General features: G+C 50.1%; 1 protein-coding gene across 5 annotated transcripts; it reads right to left on the bottom strand.

The window, feature by feature from the left end:
* Nucleotides 1-8: 8 nt before the first annotated feature.
* On the bottom strand, nt 9-17,480 carry LOC114866693 (ras-related protein Rab-27B-like). Of its 5 annotated transcripts, XM_041073033.2 has the most exons (8): nt 10,893-11,046; nt 10,655-10,731; nt 10,392-10,563; nt 3,954-4,125; nt 3,370-3,458; nt 2,449-2,552; nt 2,257-2,380; nt 9-2,146 (listed from the first exon to the last, which is right to left on the bottom strand). In XM_041073033.2, the coding sequence occupies exons 2-8, from the start codon at nt 10,722-10,724 to the stop codon at nt 1,963-1,965; spliced, it is 915 nt and encodes a 304-aa protein (XP_040928967.2). In that variant the 5' UTR covers nt 10,725-10,731; nt 10,893-11,046; the 3' UTR covers nt 9-1,962. The 5 variants fall into 5 exon arrangements, with proteins under 5 accessions (XP_040928967.2, XP_029024583.1, XP_029024581.2 ...); XM_029168750.3 differs by lacking the exons at nt 10,392-10,563; nt 10,655-10,731; nt 10,893-11,046 and adding an exon at nt 17,196-17,480; XM_029168748.3 differs by lacking the exons at nt 10,392-10,563; nt 10,655-10,731; nt 10,893-11,046 and adding an exon at nt 13,089-13,348.
* Nucleotides 17,481-18,033: the final 553 nt, after the last annotated feature.

Genomic DNA, 18,033 nt, shown 5'->3' with positions numbered 1-18,033 from the left:
AGAAGAACTAAAGGTAAAACAGATTTATTTGCAGCTCTCAGATCAAAAAACACTAAATGCATCACAGGTCATTCCATTCTCGTGATGGCAAACATGCTGACAACGCAACAAACACACAAGCATCAAAACACACAGTGAGAACTCAAACGTGTACAAACCATCGGAGAATTTACACAAAGGTTTCCAAAAATAAAAGCTCTTAGAGGTACTTGGAGTCGTGAGTTGTTCTGATATATCGGGCACGAAAGCAACATCAGGGCGCCGCGTCTGCTCTGCTTGGCCTCGTCGGCGACGCGTTCAAATATCCAGGAGCTCGCAAACGTCACAGAGAATCCGACGGAGGAGTAGGAACAGGCACAACATGACTCTTCGAACTGTAAACGCGCCACGCGAACGTCAGAGCTACGCGAAGGCCGAGGTGACGCGCGGGAATCGGATGCACGTCTGGCGTCAGAATGATGAAGTCTCTTGGAGATTCATGAAAAAAAAACAGTTGTTCTGGAAGATTGTCAGGATTAAAAAGGCATTGATTTAATAACGCCGGGTGGAATCTGATTGAAACGACTGGACAAAAACAAAGCAGCCGGATGAGACGTTTATATCAGGACCCATGGAGGCGTCACGTAAAGCCTGAAATCAAATGCTTTGAAAGCTGCTCCTCGTTACTTTGGAGTAAAGACTTAAGGGAACCAGCGGGTGATTATGCAGCAGGAGCCCTTCAGGCTCATCGTTTGGTTTCCCCCCACGTTCACAGACTGAGTCTCGGCTCTCATCAACTGCTGAAGACCCGACCTGCAGCGAACGTCAGCTGGTGACGTGGGCGGGGCTCCAGCAGGAGCCAGCCAATCAGGGGAGAGCTAGCTCTGACAGCCGTAATAAAGACTGGGCTGTGGTTTGGTGGGTTGTTTACGTCGCCATGGAGACGTCTGTCACATGGTCCAGACTTTAAGAACCACAGTGACTGATTGCATCCACAAAGGTCAACACCTTTTTGGTTCGTCCTCATTTGGCACGTGCAGATTAAATGTCTGGTAGTTGAGGAGTAGAGAGATGGAGCCCTATGTTTCTGCTGCGTCTGAGGCTCGAGACCTCGCCGAGAACTAAGGCCGTTAAAGGTGGAAGTGGATGAACAACGCTGAAGCTCACGCCACCCTAGCGGTTCACTGGGTTTTCTGCAAAGCGGCGGCTAAATGTTCTGATGCACTGAAAATTAGATACAAAAATGTTGAACTAAAAGGCAAAACGACTTTACAGGCGGAATAGTGTGATTTCATGGAATGAGAAACTAAACGAGGAACTGGGATGATTCTCTCTTGATGTACATGAACACAAACGGGAGAAACTGATGAAAACATAAAGATCATGGAAGATTCTAATGAACCTCTCCTTTCGTTTTTTCTACATTAGATTTGTTTGTCCGAGCTGCAAAAACATAGTTTTCTCTGCAGTTTCATTTCCACTTAATTATCATGAGGTCACGTGAAGGTGTGTTTCTTGAAGCCTCAGCACAGTGGAGTCACGCTTCGGCCGAGGAGCCGACGTTTCCTGTGTAAAGCCGGTTGCCATAGAAACCAGAGACCGCTTCTCTAACCAGTGACAGCACAGGTGCCACAGGTAACAAACAGTTGTTGGTGCTTCTGGAGTTTCTCTCTTTATCATCGAGTGGAGAACAATAAGAGCCTCGTCACTCATCAGCCAACTTTAATACACGCCCCACATGAAACTAAAGCTGTGTAACGTGTTTCAGAAACCACGCGAGCGAGAAGGTGGAGAAGTGTGACGGACCGTCCCTTTAGGGGCCGAGAGGCCGGGCTGCTTTACCGCGAATGTCCACCAGGGGGCGATAAAGACGTGTCAAAGGCAGAGGGACAAATGAAGTCGGAAAAAGGTTAAAGTTTGCAAAAGAAAGAGAGGAAAGGTTTAAAGTGGAGACACGGAGGGAACGTGGCGACTAGACGCCGTTTAGCATGCACACTTTTTCTCGTCCGGCTGCGCGTCACCCAGCTTCGTGGCCCCGTTGCCGCTGGTCTCGGCGGGCGGCTTGTCCACGCACTGCTCCATCCTCTTCATGACCAGGTCCAGCAGCGTGATCACCGCCTTGTCCACCTCCACTCCGGTCGCTGCGCTCGTCTCAAAGTACGGGATCCTGAGGGCAGCAGTCGAAACGACGCATAAAATACGCACCAGGGATTAAACTACACACTTCGTATAGTTTTGTGTATAGAGTCAGAACCAGAACCAGAACCAGGACCGTACCCGTACTTATCGGCCAGCTCCTTGGCCTGTTTCTCCTGGACCTCCCTCTGATCCGCTAGGTCGGCCTTGTTTCCCACCAACACGATGTCGGGGTTCTCGCAGTAGGCGTTGGCCTGCAGCTGGCCTGGGGACGAACGCACACAGTCAGCGGCTGCACAACCTCGACTGCAGACGCGGGCAGCGGACACATACTCATCCAGTTCCTGACGTTGAGGAAGCTCTGCTGGCTGGTGAGGTCGAACATCAGCAGGAAGCCCATGGCGTCCCTGAAGAAGGCCGTCGTCAGGCTGCGGAACCTGGAGCAGGAGAGGGCGGACGTGAGGTCATGGACACACACACACACACACACACACACACACACACACACACACACACACACACACACACACACACACACAAATACCAGCATTTGATGGATTTTCTAAAGTGATCCAGTGAGAGTGGAAGAGAAACCAAAGGCTGCGTGTGAATGAGGACACACCCACAGACACAGCAGGGAGCCTCGTCTGCCTACATTGACACGTCGTCCTTTTTTTAATGTGCCAGACCTAATTAACCGACTGCTTCTGGCTAAACAGAGGCGCAGCCACAGAGATGTTTGCCTTTAGGGACGGTGCAGGCTGACTGACAGGAAACACCGAAACCTTTTCCGAGCAGCTCAGGGGCATGAAGGTCACTGATCGGCGTCAGGAGGCCGTTCACAGCGTGCGCCGGGCGTCCGGGGGTGATGTCACAGGAGCCGCAGCTGAGCCCCGGCCGCCTGAAGACCTGCGACACGCGACGAGCAGGAGCCTCGGCTCCGAGGAGGCGCAGGAATCGGATCAGAGCCGCGCAGCCGACGCTGAGTCATCGGGCGGTGAGTCACCGTCAGGAGGGTTCAGGTGCAGATCAGGCAGGAGGACGCGACGGACAGAACGCTGGTCCGACTGTGCAGAGTGATTCTACAGAACTGTCCGGACCTGGTCTAAAATCAGAAACTATGCTGCTGCCTGGTTTCAGCCTGGCATCCATCATTTTGAACTTTAAACATGTAGTGAAGAAGCAGTGAAAGGCAGTGTGGGCCGGTTCTGTCACATGAAGCTGGGACTGGGCCCGTAACGCGGTGCTGCCCACCTCTCCTGCCCAGCTGTGTCCCAGAGCTGCAGGTGGACCTTGAACGTCTTCCCCGTGGTCGTCCCATTGGGGTTGGACGCTGTGTACACCTGAGGAGAGGAAACGGAGCGTGAGCAACCTTTACTGGGAAGCAGCGTGGAGCTGGGACTGGGCCAACTGGTTCTGTGCGTGGGTGTGGTTCTGATGCCATCAGCCTGAATCCCCGTGAGCTGGGGTTCAGCCTGCGGACCCACAGCCGTGAGCAGCTCCCGAGGGACGAGGTCGAGCTTGCTACGCTGCATTTACACCCCTGAAAAGCTCGAATCTGTTGCGCCAGACATATTTTGTGTTCTTCGCTACAGATGGCGAAAGATAAGAGTGTTTGCCAACTGTGGCGAAAAGCAGCTGCCTCATCGGATCCACGCGTTCACACAACAGCTCGTCACCGGAGGCGACCGCTGCGTCGTCAGATGAACGGTGATGTGGTATCGCTGACGATAAGAAGCTCAGTCTGAGGCAGAGATGAGCATCTTACTGGTGAACGCCTGTTACTGGTGGTGGGAGTGAAACCACCCAAACAGGAAGCAGCGGCATGTCTCACTCACCACTCGCTTTTCCCTGAAGTCGATGCCGACTGTGGTGATGAACTTGGGATTGAACTTGTTGTCTGTGTATCGATACAGGAAGGTGGTCTTCCCCACCCCGGAGTCCCCCAGAGCAAGGAGCTTTATAAGGTAGTCGTAATCCCCATCAGTCATAGTGAGGACTGCAGTAAACCTGGAAAACACAGAGAAACGGCTACATGAATAATGAAACAGGAGGAACGGTGAGCTACGACCGAGGGAATAAACCAGTGGCTGAAAGGACAGCACACACGCACGCACGCACGCACGCACACACACACACACACACACACACAAGCACGCAAGCACGCACAAACACACACACGCATGCACGCACGCACACACACACACACACACACACACGCAAGCACGCACGCATGAACACACACACACACACACACACACACACACACACACACACACACACACACACACACACACACTGTTTTATAGCAACCTTTACCTTACAGACCTTACAGAGCTGCTGACTGGTGACTCATCATGAGGGTAAACTCTGTCTGTCTGTCTGTCTGTCTGTCTGTCTGTCTGTCTGTCTGTCTGTCTGTCTGTCTGTCTGTCTGTCTGTCTGTCTGGGAACAGGCAGCAATCTGTGGGATTAATCCTGTGAAGGCGTACAGGACCGCGAGCAGCCAGCTAAAAGCACAGCGCTGCCATTACGACAACCATCAGCAGAAGAGTGTGAGGATTCAAACCCACCAACGCATTGGTTGTGGACCTGGAGCATGTGAACGCTGTGGAGGGTCTGTGGGCCTCGTGACTGAACGTGGTACAGTATATTTAGAAAGACCGTCATAAGACTCGCCTGAAAGGCAGCACATATAACAATGTGCTTTACTGCAGAGACACATCTGATCACCATAAGGTCACTAACTCCACGAAGTCCCCAGTCAGACCGAGACCAGGGCTGGATCATCACACAAGGAGCATTCCTCATCCAGGGAAACAAAGGCTACCTTCAAATGCTTCTAATGGATTCCTGTCTGGATGAAGAAAGTAAACCCTGGAAACCACTAACCCTGGAATTCAATAACCCTGGAATTCACTAAACCTGGAATTCACTAACCCTGGAATTCACTAACCCTGGAATTCAATAACCCTGGAATTCAATAACCCTGGAAATCACTAAACCTGGAATTCACTAACCCTGGAAATCACTAAACCTGGAATTCACTAATCCTGGAAATCACTAAACCTGGAATTCACTAACCCTGGAAATCACTAAACCTGAAATTCAATAACCCTGAAATTCACTAACCCTGGAAATCCCTAAACCTGGAAATCACTAACCCTGGAAATCACTAACCCTAGCATTCATTAATCATTGAATTCATTATCCCTGAAATTCATTAACCATTAAAATCACTAACCCTGGCATTCTCTGCTTCCATAGCGACAGTTTGAGCGTGGGGGTCGGGTGTGGATGTTAGGGGTCCTGTGATCGACTGGAGACCTGGCTCTACGACGCTTCAGCTCAGGTCATGAGTGAAACGCCCCGGGTGACTTCAAGCGTTACTTTAATACAAACGTCACAGTGGTAACTGGTTCACAGAGATGTAACAGTTATGTTCCTGTTAAACACAACCGGACCACAAACACACACATCAAGTGCCAACAAGCAACAAGCAGTCTGAACCGAAGTGATGCATGAGAGCCGCTATCAGGCATCTGTGAGGAAGTCGTTCTCTTCCTGTCAACCCTCGTATCAGCAAACTGCTCCCTAATGAGCAAAGTGTGCCGCCGACTCAGAGTTCGCTTCCTTTTCTCTATGTAATTATTGAATAACGCATTGAAATGAATCCGCTGTCACTGAACCAAGACACGCGACAACCTGCAGAGCCGAGGGTCTGAGCTCAGGACGCGCGAAGCTGCTTCTAGTCCTCCACATGAAGCATGACTCAGCGCTTTCCTGCCTCATCTGCATGTGATGCTGAACAGACAAACCAACGACCTGTTGCGTCAGCAGCTCAACCAGCAACGGGCTCCTCAACGGCTGTTACTTTCACGCCACAAAACATAAACGTCTGCTTTATGGCCTCTAACTGCTGCTTTGTGACACTGGGTGTGAAGCACATCCATCGGGTGAACGACTGGACACATCCGCTCCGGCTGCGCCCGGACGTCATAAATCCACAGCAGGCCTCCAGTGTTTGCTTCTGTGAGCTGTCACAGTCACAGAGGCCTGACCACAGATCTGCATGAGTCTAGATCAGATACGTAAACTGGTATCAAGGACGGGATGAACGTGTCAGCGCTCATCACTCTGATGCTCCTCCACACGTGGGACCAATGACATCCATATTCACATCGTACGCATGTGACTGGTTGTGGTTTCTTAGACACAGACTAACTCCATTATGAAGTTCGCAGATCAGAGATCATACTTGATGCAGCTTTTAATTAAATCAATAAATATTTCATCCAACTTCATCCAATTTCCGTCCAAATCTAAGTTCAACGTCCAAATGATTCTCCAGGGAGTGAATCACATTTGACATTTTTACAGATTCTAGCTGTAAAACTTTTATTTGTGGTTCACTGATGGTGGTAAACAGGTTTTTAACAGAGTAGAACAGTAACGAGTAACGGTTATAATCATCTTATTTATAGTTCATTATTTTATTGAGGAAATAGATGGAATGTTTTAAGATCTTTACTGAAACGTGTTCGTCCTGGTTACAGCTGAACTGAAATAGTTTGATTAAAATGTGACTGGCTGTTTAAACAGACGTGCTGAATTCAGCTAGGTGACCTTTAAAGAGCCTCATTAGTTAGTAGCTCATCAGCTGGATAACGAGCAGCAGCCACTTTAAAAAACAACAACCTGCTCGTATTTAAAACAGAAACATTCAGCCTCATTATGAAGAATAACACAAATCCTCCACCTGCTGGCTCTCCTTGCGTCGCGGTGCAGGAAAGGTCAGCAGTCGCTTTGTTTTAAGCGGTGCAGCCTCTGCATCACCCTGAAAAGATCGGACAGCTGATCCGCTCCCACCTGCTCGCTGGGCTCCCAGGCCTTTATTGTCATCATCTATCCTCTGGAGTCGACGATCAATGAGCGTCAACACAATGAAGCCTGACCCTTGATTATCTCATTTTCCTAGAATAGCAGGAACCTTTCAGCTTTTCAGACCCGCTTAACAAAACAGTGAGGCCCATCAGCTGGACCTGCTTCCGCCCGTCACCTGCAGACGCACGTCAGCGTCCCGCCGGCGCCTGAAAGCATCGCTCTCTGTAAACAGAGTCTGCCTCCTCCACTCTGCCAGCAGCAGCGCAGGCAATTATTCCTGCGAGCATCTGCGAGTCCCCCGGGGGCTTCCCCAATCCCTGCCTAATCCCACTGCAGGAGACGGGCTAACATCTGTACAGATGCTCACAACTGGTCCCGAAAGGTCAGCATGAATATGGGATTCTGGAGAGGAGCGAATCAAATATCAGGGAGCAGCTCTGTCCTTCAGCTCAGGGAGGTGAGTAAAGTGCAGTTCTTCTCTGTCATGACTGTCTGGCTGCAGTGGACCATCAGCTGAGGAACGTTCATGACCCACATTCAGTCATGGAAGAAGAAAGCGCAGCAAAGGTCAGCTAACAACCGTGCTGGGCCTTTTCGTGCCTTTCCAGCAGCGCGCATACGGACCAGCGGCCCAGCAGCTTGTGTTTACAGCTGAATCCATATGTTCTCGCGTTCTGTGTATCTGCGACATCCGACTCACAGCGGGCCCTTCTTCCCACGGGCTGGTCCTCCGCTGGTCCTCCGATGTTCTACGCTCCTCCCGCGTGAACTGCGTTTAGGCCTTAATCCCGTTAGAGCGGCCGCGTGAAACCGGATCCGCGCAGATCACAGCTAATTGGTGCAGAATTGGAGGCCGAGCGCGGGGACACAGCCGAGCTTTGTGCCGCAACCTGCTGATCTCATGACTCCGACGCTGCTGATGTTTTCAGTAACCTCGTTAAACGTAACAGCTGTGATATTGTGTGGAGCCGTCGCGTCCGGGAGGTTCCACTGTGACTTTACTTTGAGTCTCAGGACGTCGGGAACAAAACATGAGGGCAAAGACGCGAATGACAACATGGATGAGACAGAAGTGAAAACCCAGCGAAGCGCAGCCATTACTAACATGAAAACTGACTGGTGGAGGTCATGTGATCGTCAGCTGAACAGAACTGTGGTTGTTGTTTGTCAAGGAGTAGAAGACACGGGCTCATTATAACTGGAGCAGCTGCTCCTCAGCATCGAGAGGAGTCAAATCACTATTAAAACTGGGCGTGAAGATAAATGGAAAGTTCAACACAACTCATGTGGACGTGACTTTATGAGATCCTCCACGAAAGCAAAAGTCACGACTCCCTTTCTGTGTTTGTGCCGTCCTACAACAACTTTGTGTAAACAGTGAAGAGGCGTGTGAAGGCCTAAAACAAGCCAGAGGCAGCAGCAAGCGCCGATGGGAGTCTGAACCAACTGGTTCTAACTCTCTCCAGACAACCGGAAGCTGGACCGGGACGTGCTGCATCACAGTGAGCAGTAGGTCCTCAAAGCCAACGTCATCACCGGCCGAAGAGCTCAGGAACGACCGCACGAAAGGAGAGGCGCCGAGCTGAGGATCCCTTCACAACATTTGTATAGATAATAAAACTAGTGGAGTCGGGAATCAAGATGGAAACAAACTGCTGACGATCCAGCACCAAACCAATCAGCCTGAAGCGGAACCAGCCGGGTCATAAGCCTGTAACTGAGCAGCTGCCGACCCGTGGAAGGCGCGGCCACATTCCACAGACCTGTACGTCTCCACGTCTGTGCACAGGCGCCGAGCCCGCCCTTCGGGCCGTCACACGCGTCCCCGGGTCGGCAAACATCCTGCTCGCGGGTGCTCGGCTCCGCCGCTCCTTACCTGGCGCTGGCGCCGCGGCGGATTCAGGTGCTGTGGGAGAAGCGAGACGTCCGCAACCGCCCGCTTGGCTGAACATTTAACAGAGTGAGGACCCGCTGCACTGTGCAAGTCAGGAGGAGGTGACTCTATGACCTGGAACAACGAGCAGCTGTCAGACTAACACTTGAAAGCAGCCAGACTGCCTGTTGACCCACCTGCCACGTGGTCAACCACTGGAACCCCACTGGTATCTGACTGGTAACCGACTGGTCAGAGTCTGTGTCCTCCCGTCCTGCTGTTGCGGCTGCTCGCTTTCCCTCCGTCTCTCCCTCGTCTCCCTCTCCGTCGGCTGCTGGCGCTGCCTCTGTGTAAGGAGAGGGCGGGGCCCGCGGCAGCCACACGCCCTTATCAGCGCGAGTAGCAGGGCGGCCTCGGGTCACGCCGGGGGAGGAAGTGGGCCGAGCCACGGGTCGAGTCATGAATGGGGGGGGGGGAACGCGCTGCAGCCGCAGAACAGACTCTCTAGATGAGGCGCTGCTTTCACACAGGCGCCGCAGGAAGCTGCAGGGGAAGGCGTGTTTATTCAGCCCTGAGTCGTTTACTGTGTTCGGGGCCGTTGTCCGACTGGAAGCTGCACCTCGGACCAGGCTGCCTTGTATTTGGCTCCATCCATCAAATGAGCAGCCTCCCTGCTGATTAAAGCATCCCCTCAACGTGATGGAGTCTTCACGAATCAGCTGATTCCACTGGACTGAACGTAAACTCACACCACACTTGACTGTAGATATTTATTTAAATAGACTCCAATCCATTTACTGCTTCTAATTTACAGTTAGGTGTCTATAATTACACAACACCTTTGGGTTTGTGGCTGTAATAGGACAAAATGTGGAAATGATTTGGAAAAACATAGTGGACAGTATCTCCTCAGACCATGATGAGTCACTGGTTGACTTCATAAATGTAAAAAATATTAATGCTGGATTTTTACAGCTTATTGGGTTGTTTCTCCTTTGACCCGGTCTGAGGACGGATGAGGACGGAGCAGTTGCTGTCGCTCTGGGAGCCTGAAGCGTCCACGTGTCCCTGAAGCGTCATGCAGCACGTGTTGGTGACCTTTGGGCGACGTTAAAGGCCACAGCACTGACAGTTACCATGACAAAACAGGATCCACGCAAGGAAACACTAACAGCAAGAGACAACGCCTGTCACATCACAAATGAGTGGTTGCAACCAGATCGTGTGTCCTGGAACAAGTCCAGAGCGGGCGTTCTCCCTCCAGGATCCCAGACGGAGACGCATGACTTCCTGTCTTACATTTGAGCCTAGAACTGGTCGGAACCGCTCATTTCAGAATTTCTCCAATGAATCCCATCTCTTCTGCTCGTTGCAAAGAACTCTTTAAAGGAGAGTTATTGCTTTGCTTAAAGTCACACACACACACACACACACACACACACACACACACACACACACACACACACACACACAGCTATAATCAGGGCTTTACGCGTGTAACTAGATGTTGTGTACAAACCTGCAGCGTCTGTGGGTGAACACACACTGTTTGCACTGAGGACGACCTGCAGCCGCGGTTTCTCTCCAACCTCCTTCATGGGAACAGTTTAAAGCTCTGGATGAGCGTCTCCCATGACAGCAGCTGACTGAAAGCTCAGAGTCGCTGTTGCTAGGAGACGCCCTGTCAATTTCTGCAGCATATTACAGAGTGAGTCACGTCACAGCGAGTCCACATATTGTTGCGTTGTGTAGTGATTTTACAGACACAGGAATGAGTCGAACCCGAAGACGTCTTTTCAAAATGATTCCAATGATCCCACAGTGTCGTCAGTGAGGTCTGAGCTGAAGTCATGAGGTTTCTATTAAAGGAGAAACACAGCAGGAATGTTGTTGTCCTACTGAATGCGGTTTGTCCGGGGACAGAACACAACAAAATTACGTCCTGCTCTTAAAGGCAACGAACCTAGCGACGGGGCCAGAGGTCAGAGGTCATCAGCCAAGAACCGTAACATTAGCTCACCTCAAACCTACGGTAGCGTCTCAGATCGTCAGACACAGTAGAAGTACATCATCACCCAACTCTTCCTCCTGAGGATGAGGAGATGATTCCAGCTGCTCACACTATTAATGAGTGACTCTGGTGAACTGGTTCTTTTTCACTTTGTGACTCCCATTGTTACGGGCCTCTGAGGAGAAACGAGGCGGACGTAAACACAGGCTGAAGTTGCTCATGTGAGCCCTCACGCTGTTCGTCTCAGCACAACAGGGACCATTGTGGCCCGACTGCTGCTCGCGGCGAGCGTAATGTCACGCTGATGTCAGCGAGTCAGCAGAAACAGCGGATCGGTGTAATTAGCACGCGCCGGTTCCTTTCACATCAACGCCATCCAGTCACAACAATGAGAGTGTCAGAAACACAAACTGGGCCTAAAGCACTGAAATGCACCAAAGTGTTCACACAAACGTAATAATGTCAAAATCAATACAACAAGAAATATCCTGCTACTGTAACAAATGCAGGGTTGTTTTCACAATAACAGAAACTGAAATACTGAAAAAAAACACAAAGTGAAGGAGAAAGAAAAAAACCAACGTTGTTAAAAATCTTTTTCCACGCTGCAAGTGTGTATTATTTCATACAGGCTACAGTCGCCTTCTCTCTACTCTTGGTCATTTACTCACTGACTTTCAGACTTTCTCACACTCTCGCTGATGATGAGATCTCTGTACGTGACAGAGGAAGAGACGCCTCTGTTTGCATTAAGTCACATCAGCTGAAGCTTCGCGTGAGTCACGGGCGTCGAGGAGGAGGAGGAGCAAAGTTAAGCCAAGGAGGAGAAACCTTCAGAGGAGCGGAGGAAAAGATGAAGACAGAAGGAAAACAGAAGGAACGGCGATTTAACTGGTAGCAATAATCGTGACAGTTAGACATGATGGATTCCACCTAGAAACCAGAGAAGAGGGCCTCAGTTTGATTTCTATGGGGCCAATGGAGCAAAAGCTCCTTTAAGAGCTGTCACAACCACAACCTGACAAATAAAGCAAAGCAAACCACTAAATAGGAAGTAGAATGTAAACACACGTGTGTGTATATGATTTCAATTTAGTTTGTTCAGCAAGAGGAAGGGACGCGATGAAACAAATTCCAACAAATGAAAATGAATAATTATTCAGAAGGACCCGACGTGTAAAAGCAGCGAGCCGACACCTCCTGATCCTCAGAGAGAAGCGGTGGGAGGGATGGCAGCAGCACATGTAGCATCGTGACCAGCCGCTCCACACATCTCCTCCTCCTCGTTTTCTTCACCTTATCTCCGTCTCCAGGCAACCAGCCTGGCCTCCTTCCCTGCCTTATCTCCTTCTCTCTCCCCGCCGTCACTCGCCCTTCCCTCAGGCGCTAAGCCTTCCTGCGTCCCCGGCCGTGCCTCCTGTGCACCGCGGCTCAAACGCTCCATTGAAAGAGGCCAGAAGCGTCTCACTGCCTGCAGAAGCACCGCCGCTTTCATACGGGCGATTTCAAGTCTCCATCACTTCACTCTGTTTCAGATCCGACGCCAGTAGAATTCATATGAGCAACACAGTAAGTGAGAGGCTCCTGTTATTGAGTAATGAAGTGTGTGAGTGAGTGAGTCCCAGGTCCGGACGCCAGTTCTCCTGATCCCAGGCATCGTTTGGACACGGAATCGGAGGATGAAGCCTCGTGGTCGCGTATCAGCTGCAGAAAACTTCATGAAAGCAGTTGAACGCATTTAAATGAAAGCCATTAAAGCGCATAGAGACTTTCCTTGAGCAGATCGCTGCTTTCATTCCTCTACTGGACGTCAAAAGCAAAGACATCATCAGACTGACTTCAACTACACCTGGACAGTAAATCCAATTATTTCATTTCAAATTTCATTTTTTCAATTGTCCATTTCATCAACAATTAAACACTAAAATCAAGAACATCCAGATCGGTAACTCAGTACTGAAGATGAAATCATATCACAAATGCAAAATCCTCATGACACTTTGGTTAGTTATAGAAATGGAAAGATCTAATGTAATAAACAATGCAACACAATCCAATAGGGGAATCCAAAATCTGAACCAACTCCAAAGTAGGAGAAGAAGAAAGTTTAACAAGGAAGGAACCTGTTGACAGAGCGACACAGAGCACGTCCTCCACCCACTCATCACTGCCTGGACCTCCATTTGTCCCTGATTTACCACTAACCTTTGGCTTTGGACACATGCAGGTAGACGGAACCGTCTCTGCCTCCTGCTTCCTCCTCGGGATGAATCCCCCCCCAGCGCTCTCTCTTTGGGCAGACGTGCCTCCAAATGGGCGCAGATTCCCCTTGAAGCTGCTCTTTCAAGAAGACTTGTGAAGCACATCAAGCGGACTCCTTCAACCGTTACCTCAAGTTAAATCATGAGCGGAGGTTAGTCATTAGGACACGGTGGAAGTTCAACACGACCACGAGGCTCAGTTCAGACGGCACCACGAGTGTGCAGCACAACAGGCACCAAGCAAATGATCCACGGCGGTTTCTCACTCCAGATCAAAACAGATTGAATCATTTGAGAGAACACACACACACACACGCACAGGCACACACACACACACACACACACACACACACACACACACAGGCGCACGCACACACACGCACACACACGCACACACACACACACGCGCACACACGCACACACACGCACACACGCACGCACACACACACACGCACACACGCACACACACACACACACACACACACACACACACACACACACACACACACGCGCACACACACACAGGTCCCCAGTGAAGGTTCCATTCATTAATAATGAGCTGAGATGACTTCCTGTTTCACAGGACACACACAGCCGATCAGTTTACAACCGATAAACGGGACGCGTCACTGCAGATGCAGGTTGGTCCTGCTTCATCAAAGCAGTGAGACACACATGGAGTCGCTTTGCTCTGATCGCTGATCAGTAACAAGGAACCAGTAACAGGTGGAGCTCATCTAATTTATTAGTTCTGATTCTTGGTGCTCCGCTTCCAGAGCTCCTTTAAACCCATCTACACGTCAACGTTACAATACATTTAAATTACAGTGTGACACGACCTCCAGCTTTTTGTTGCTGAACTTTGGTTTTTCTTGCTCTGCTTCAGGAAACTGAACGTTTGATTTTGCTTGTGCCGACGCCTTTCACATTGGTGCAACCGGTTCAAATGGATTCTGGCCTTGATGACGTCCTTGTGATCAAACAAACAGTCAGTTACAGGACAGAGGGAACATTTACATTTCTCATTCATTGAGACCACGAATGAGCTGCTTGAATTTTGTGTCTGCCACAGGTTCATTTGGACAAGAATGAGCGGCACATGAAGGCACATTTCTACATTAAACAGAGCACAACATGTCAAGGCAGCAGGTAAATAGGATCACGCTGCCCTCACCAAAGAGGGATGAACCCAAAGCTGCTGTAAAGGAAAATGACAACGCTGACACAACACGGCTCACAGAGGCTCAGTGCTCACAGTGCATCAAAGCCAAGCTGTCAAAACAGGCGTCAGCAAAGAAAGAGACCAGGTGAGAGGTTCCAGTTACATCAGAGGCATCACAAGCATGTGATGTCCTCTGGTTCCTTCACTCAGAAGGTGAAAACTGAATTAGGAACGGATCTTCACCCATCAAACCATCTCCTCCTCCACAATAAGCTGATTCTTGAATTATTATGTTCAGTTGATCTGGATGTCACCATGAACTGTAACTTATAATGACTATCAATCACTGTCTGGCCCCAGGTTTGTTAGACTAGTGGTGGTTAATGTCTGCAGGTGTGATTCATGGCGTCCACATGCTGAAGGGAGAGAGGAACCGATTCGACTCTAGTGTCTGAGTTTAGAGAAGAAGCATGTGCTCCGTGCAGCGTCCATCAGGAGAAGCAGTAACGCAGGAATTTACGAGTGAAGATAAAACTGCTGGGCTGATTTGGCCTCCAGCGCGGGCTTCGGCATCGATCCCACGCCGGTGGTACGAAGAGCGCCCGCGCCCTCGGCCTCCTCCAGCCAACGGAGCACCTCCACCCGGAGGAGCCCAGACGACAGCGCATGACTCAGCATGACAGCGGCTACAAGGCCTCAACTCCTCCTAAATCACAGCCCAGAATGAAGGAGCTGTTTATGTTCACATGAACAACAGAGCTACAGACCTTTTCTCAAAATAGACATGGACTCCACGTTAAAGTCCGGCCCGTGTGACGAAGCAGGAAACACTAAATGTGGAACAAGTCAATGGGCCTAGTTTATAAAGGGAAGTTTGGCCAAAACAACCTAAATTCAACAAGTGAATACTTAATTTTCTGCAAGGTCTGATTGAATAATAACCATAATAATGGTTCAATAATCAAATGCAGGACTCTGATGACACTCACAACTCAGGTGGTTTTGCAGCTCTGCGTCGGTCTCTTTCCTAAACAACACTGTTCATGCAGCTGTACATCATACACGCTGACTGGAGAACTGAGCCCAACGCTGGAGCCCAAACCAGTTGACCTGCTTGTGTCACAGCGTGTCGTAGATGCACACAGGGCTGGACTTGGACTCACACGTTGGTCCCGGCGCGTCACAATGACTGAGACAAAGAGCTCCACTTACAGAGATGCATGTGAAGACACACGTTATCAAACAGCAGCAAATGATTGTGTGGAAAAAGGCCCATAATGTCTTTACAGTCGTGAACAAACCTCCCATGTTGCTCCAAACCTGCTTCTGAGCTTCACTTTCACTGCACCATATTCATTTCTTGCCCAGAAACATTCCCAGCAGTAAAACCTAATCGCGCTGACAGACAATCGTTTCCCAAACGCACACGCTGCCTTGGAGAGCGGCGCGTTGCTGCAGGTGGAAGCCTTATCTGTGCATTAATCACCCTGGGAGGCCTGAACCCTGCTGCTTCTGGTCAATACGCAGCAGGAGCAGGAGGAGATGGAGGCAGACGTAAAGGGCACCTCGGTTAGCCAGAGACAGCCCACGGCGGAAGGGTGGGAAATCACCACAGCTGAACCCGACGGGACCAAGCTCCGAATGAAGAAACGGGTCAAGACCGCGCCAAGCTCAACAGGTCCGACGTCTCTGTCATTACAACTGAGTAACGTGAATTTAATTTAGCATTTTATCAATTATGGAGACGTGTGTGTGTGTGTGTGTGTGTGTGTGTGTGTGTGTGTGTGTGTGTGTGTGTGTGTGTGTGTGTGTGTGTGTGTGTGTGTGTGTGTGAACCAGAGGAGGCTCCCTCCATCTCTGCTCGGCCTGTGAGGAAGATGCTGGAGCTGCAGGGAATTTAACCCCTCACACCTGGAAACGGATCCAAACAAGGTCTAAAAGTGTCTAAACTTAAAATAAGACTCTCAAGCGTCCACTCATTTCCTATAAACTAGAACAAGGGCCTGAAAACCGGTTGACCTGGATATAAAAAACTGAGAATTACTGATCTGCCGACTGTACCGCAACATGAAGTTTGGAGCTCAGAACTCCTTCCTCACATTAAACAGTGTCTTTGCCTCCAACTGGCTGCGTTTCCATCACATGGCAGCTAAACCACATGGGTGCGTGAGCGCATGGAGCCATCTGTCAAACTAAACGAGTAATTAGGGAAGATAAAGTGTATCTGTGATGAGGAAGAAATGACAAGAAATACTCAATTAAATTACAGCAATCACACAAAAACATGATTTAGTCGTCCAACGTCGTTAGAAGATCTGATCCATTTGAATTTTCCATCGTTTCTCCTCTGTTTTAATTTAATTTCATATGCAAAAAGCTACATTTTGCACAAAACCATGCAGATGATCAACAGCTTTTAAAAACCCAGACAGATCCATATGACACATGACCCCACCCTCTTCAGAGGGTCTGTGGGTTCACGCACCACTGACTCCAGGTTTTCCCTCAGTGATTGAATCTGCTCCCACGCAGCCACGCAGTTAGAGAAGTGATGGGGTCTGACTCACGGGTGGCCCGGTTCATCCACGGGCGGTGGAGGAGCGGAGGACGGGGCTTCTGTGCCCCGTCAACCGGACCAGCCGCTTTCAGAAACCCAGCTGCAGGAACGGGACACTTCCCGTTTGAGCACCGTGCGTTATTTGCCTGAACTGCGCTAATACGCAGCGGCGCTTTGCATGAGCGGCTGATAATGAAGTGTGGCTCCGGAGGCTCCCTGCGCCGGGTATGACTCATCCCGCCCGTGCTTTCACCGACGCGTGGACAACAGCGCCAAACCCGCACCGAGCCCGACCTGCGACCCCAGCCTCACGCTGCGTCTGCGGCTCTTACCTTTTGTCCACTTTAGAAAAACTAAGTCAGACGTTCCTCTCGGGTGTCTGTTGCTTCTGTTGCTGCTGCTGCTGCTGCTGCTGATGCTGCTGATGCTGCTGATGCTGATGCTGTCTGGCCAGTTGGTCTCCTCCTCCTCCTCCGAGACGTCGCATCTCTCCCACGGTCGTGTTGGAGGTAAGCACCCCTGGCCGGAGCTCGGTGACGGCCCGGCGCAGGCTGGAGGCGGACGAAGCTCGACTGCACCTCTGACAGTCTGCGGAGTCTGATGGATGTCGCTCGCCCGGCTTCCTCAAGGGGTGGAGGATTGACGCTGCGGTTGCATTCAGGAACTTCAGCGAAACTCGGATTTTCGTGGTTGTTAGCGGACGAGCTGGTCTTTGAATTTGGTTGCGTGTATAAATAAATATAAAGAAGTGCAGATGTTTTCTCCAGTACACATTAACTACTGGAGAGTAAACGCGGAGCTGCCATCATACAGATAGAATAGGCTGTTACATATTTGTGTGCTTGAGATCATTATCTAACTAACGGATGCTAATGTTCCTAATCTGAGCATGTTGCACTGTGGTGTTTTCAGCGTTTCTGATAGGCTGCATCTTCTGAAGTAGAAACGGTGAATGTGTATTGATAGCAGCTTTCTTAGAATTACATTAAGAAAGGGCAACTGATTTGTCCTGCAGCTTGTAAAAGCAGCTCAATGTGTAGAGCCACTACATATTTATCTAAGTGACATGTGAGGCCTCTGGGTCCTAAACCCTGCATTTTACCATGGGAGGAAATGTTCAACAGGTGGAAACAAAAACTATTTGGCCTCAGTTACATTTTTTTCTGCTTT

Source organism: Betta splendens, chromosome 12, assembly GCF_900634795.4.
Source record: "Betta splendens chromosome 12, fBetSpl5.4, whole genome shotgun sequence".
In the NCBI taxonomy this organism is placed as follows: domain Eukaryota; kingdom Metazoa; phylum Chordata; class Actinopteri; order Anabantiformes; family Osphronemidae; genus Betta; species Betta splendens.
Note: the sequence above shows the minus strand (reverse complement) of the source record. Positions and strands in the feature narration are given on the sequence as shown.

Excerpts from the sequence above, each read along its gene's own strand:
- LOC114866693 (XM_041073033.2), bottom strand. The coding sequence starts at position 10,724 with ATGACTTCAGCTCAGACCTCACTGACGACACTGTGGGATCATTGGAAT. Across the intron at positions 4,126-10,391 it reads TTCACCCACAGACGCTGCAG|GTTTACTGCAGTCCTCACTA; the intron begins GTTTGTACACAA and ends TGTGTTTTCCAG. Across the intron at positions 2,147-2,256 it reads GAGCTGGCCGATAAGTACGG|GATCCCGTACTTTGAGACGA; the intron begins GTACGGTCCTGG and ends TGCTGCCCTCAG.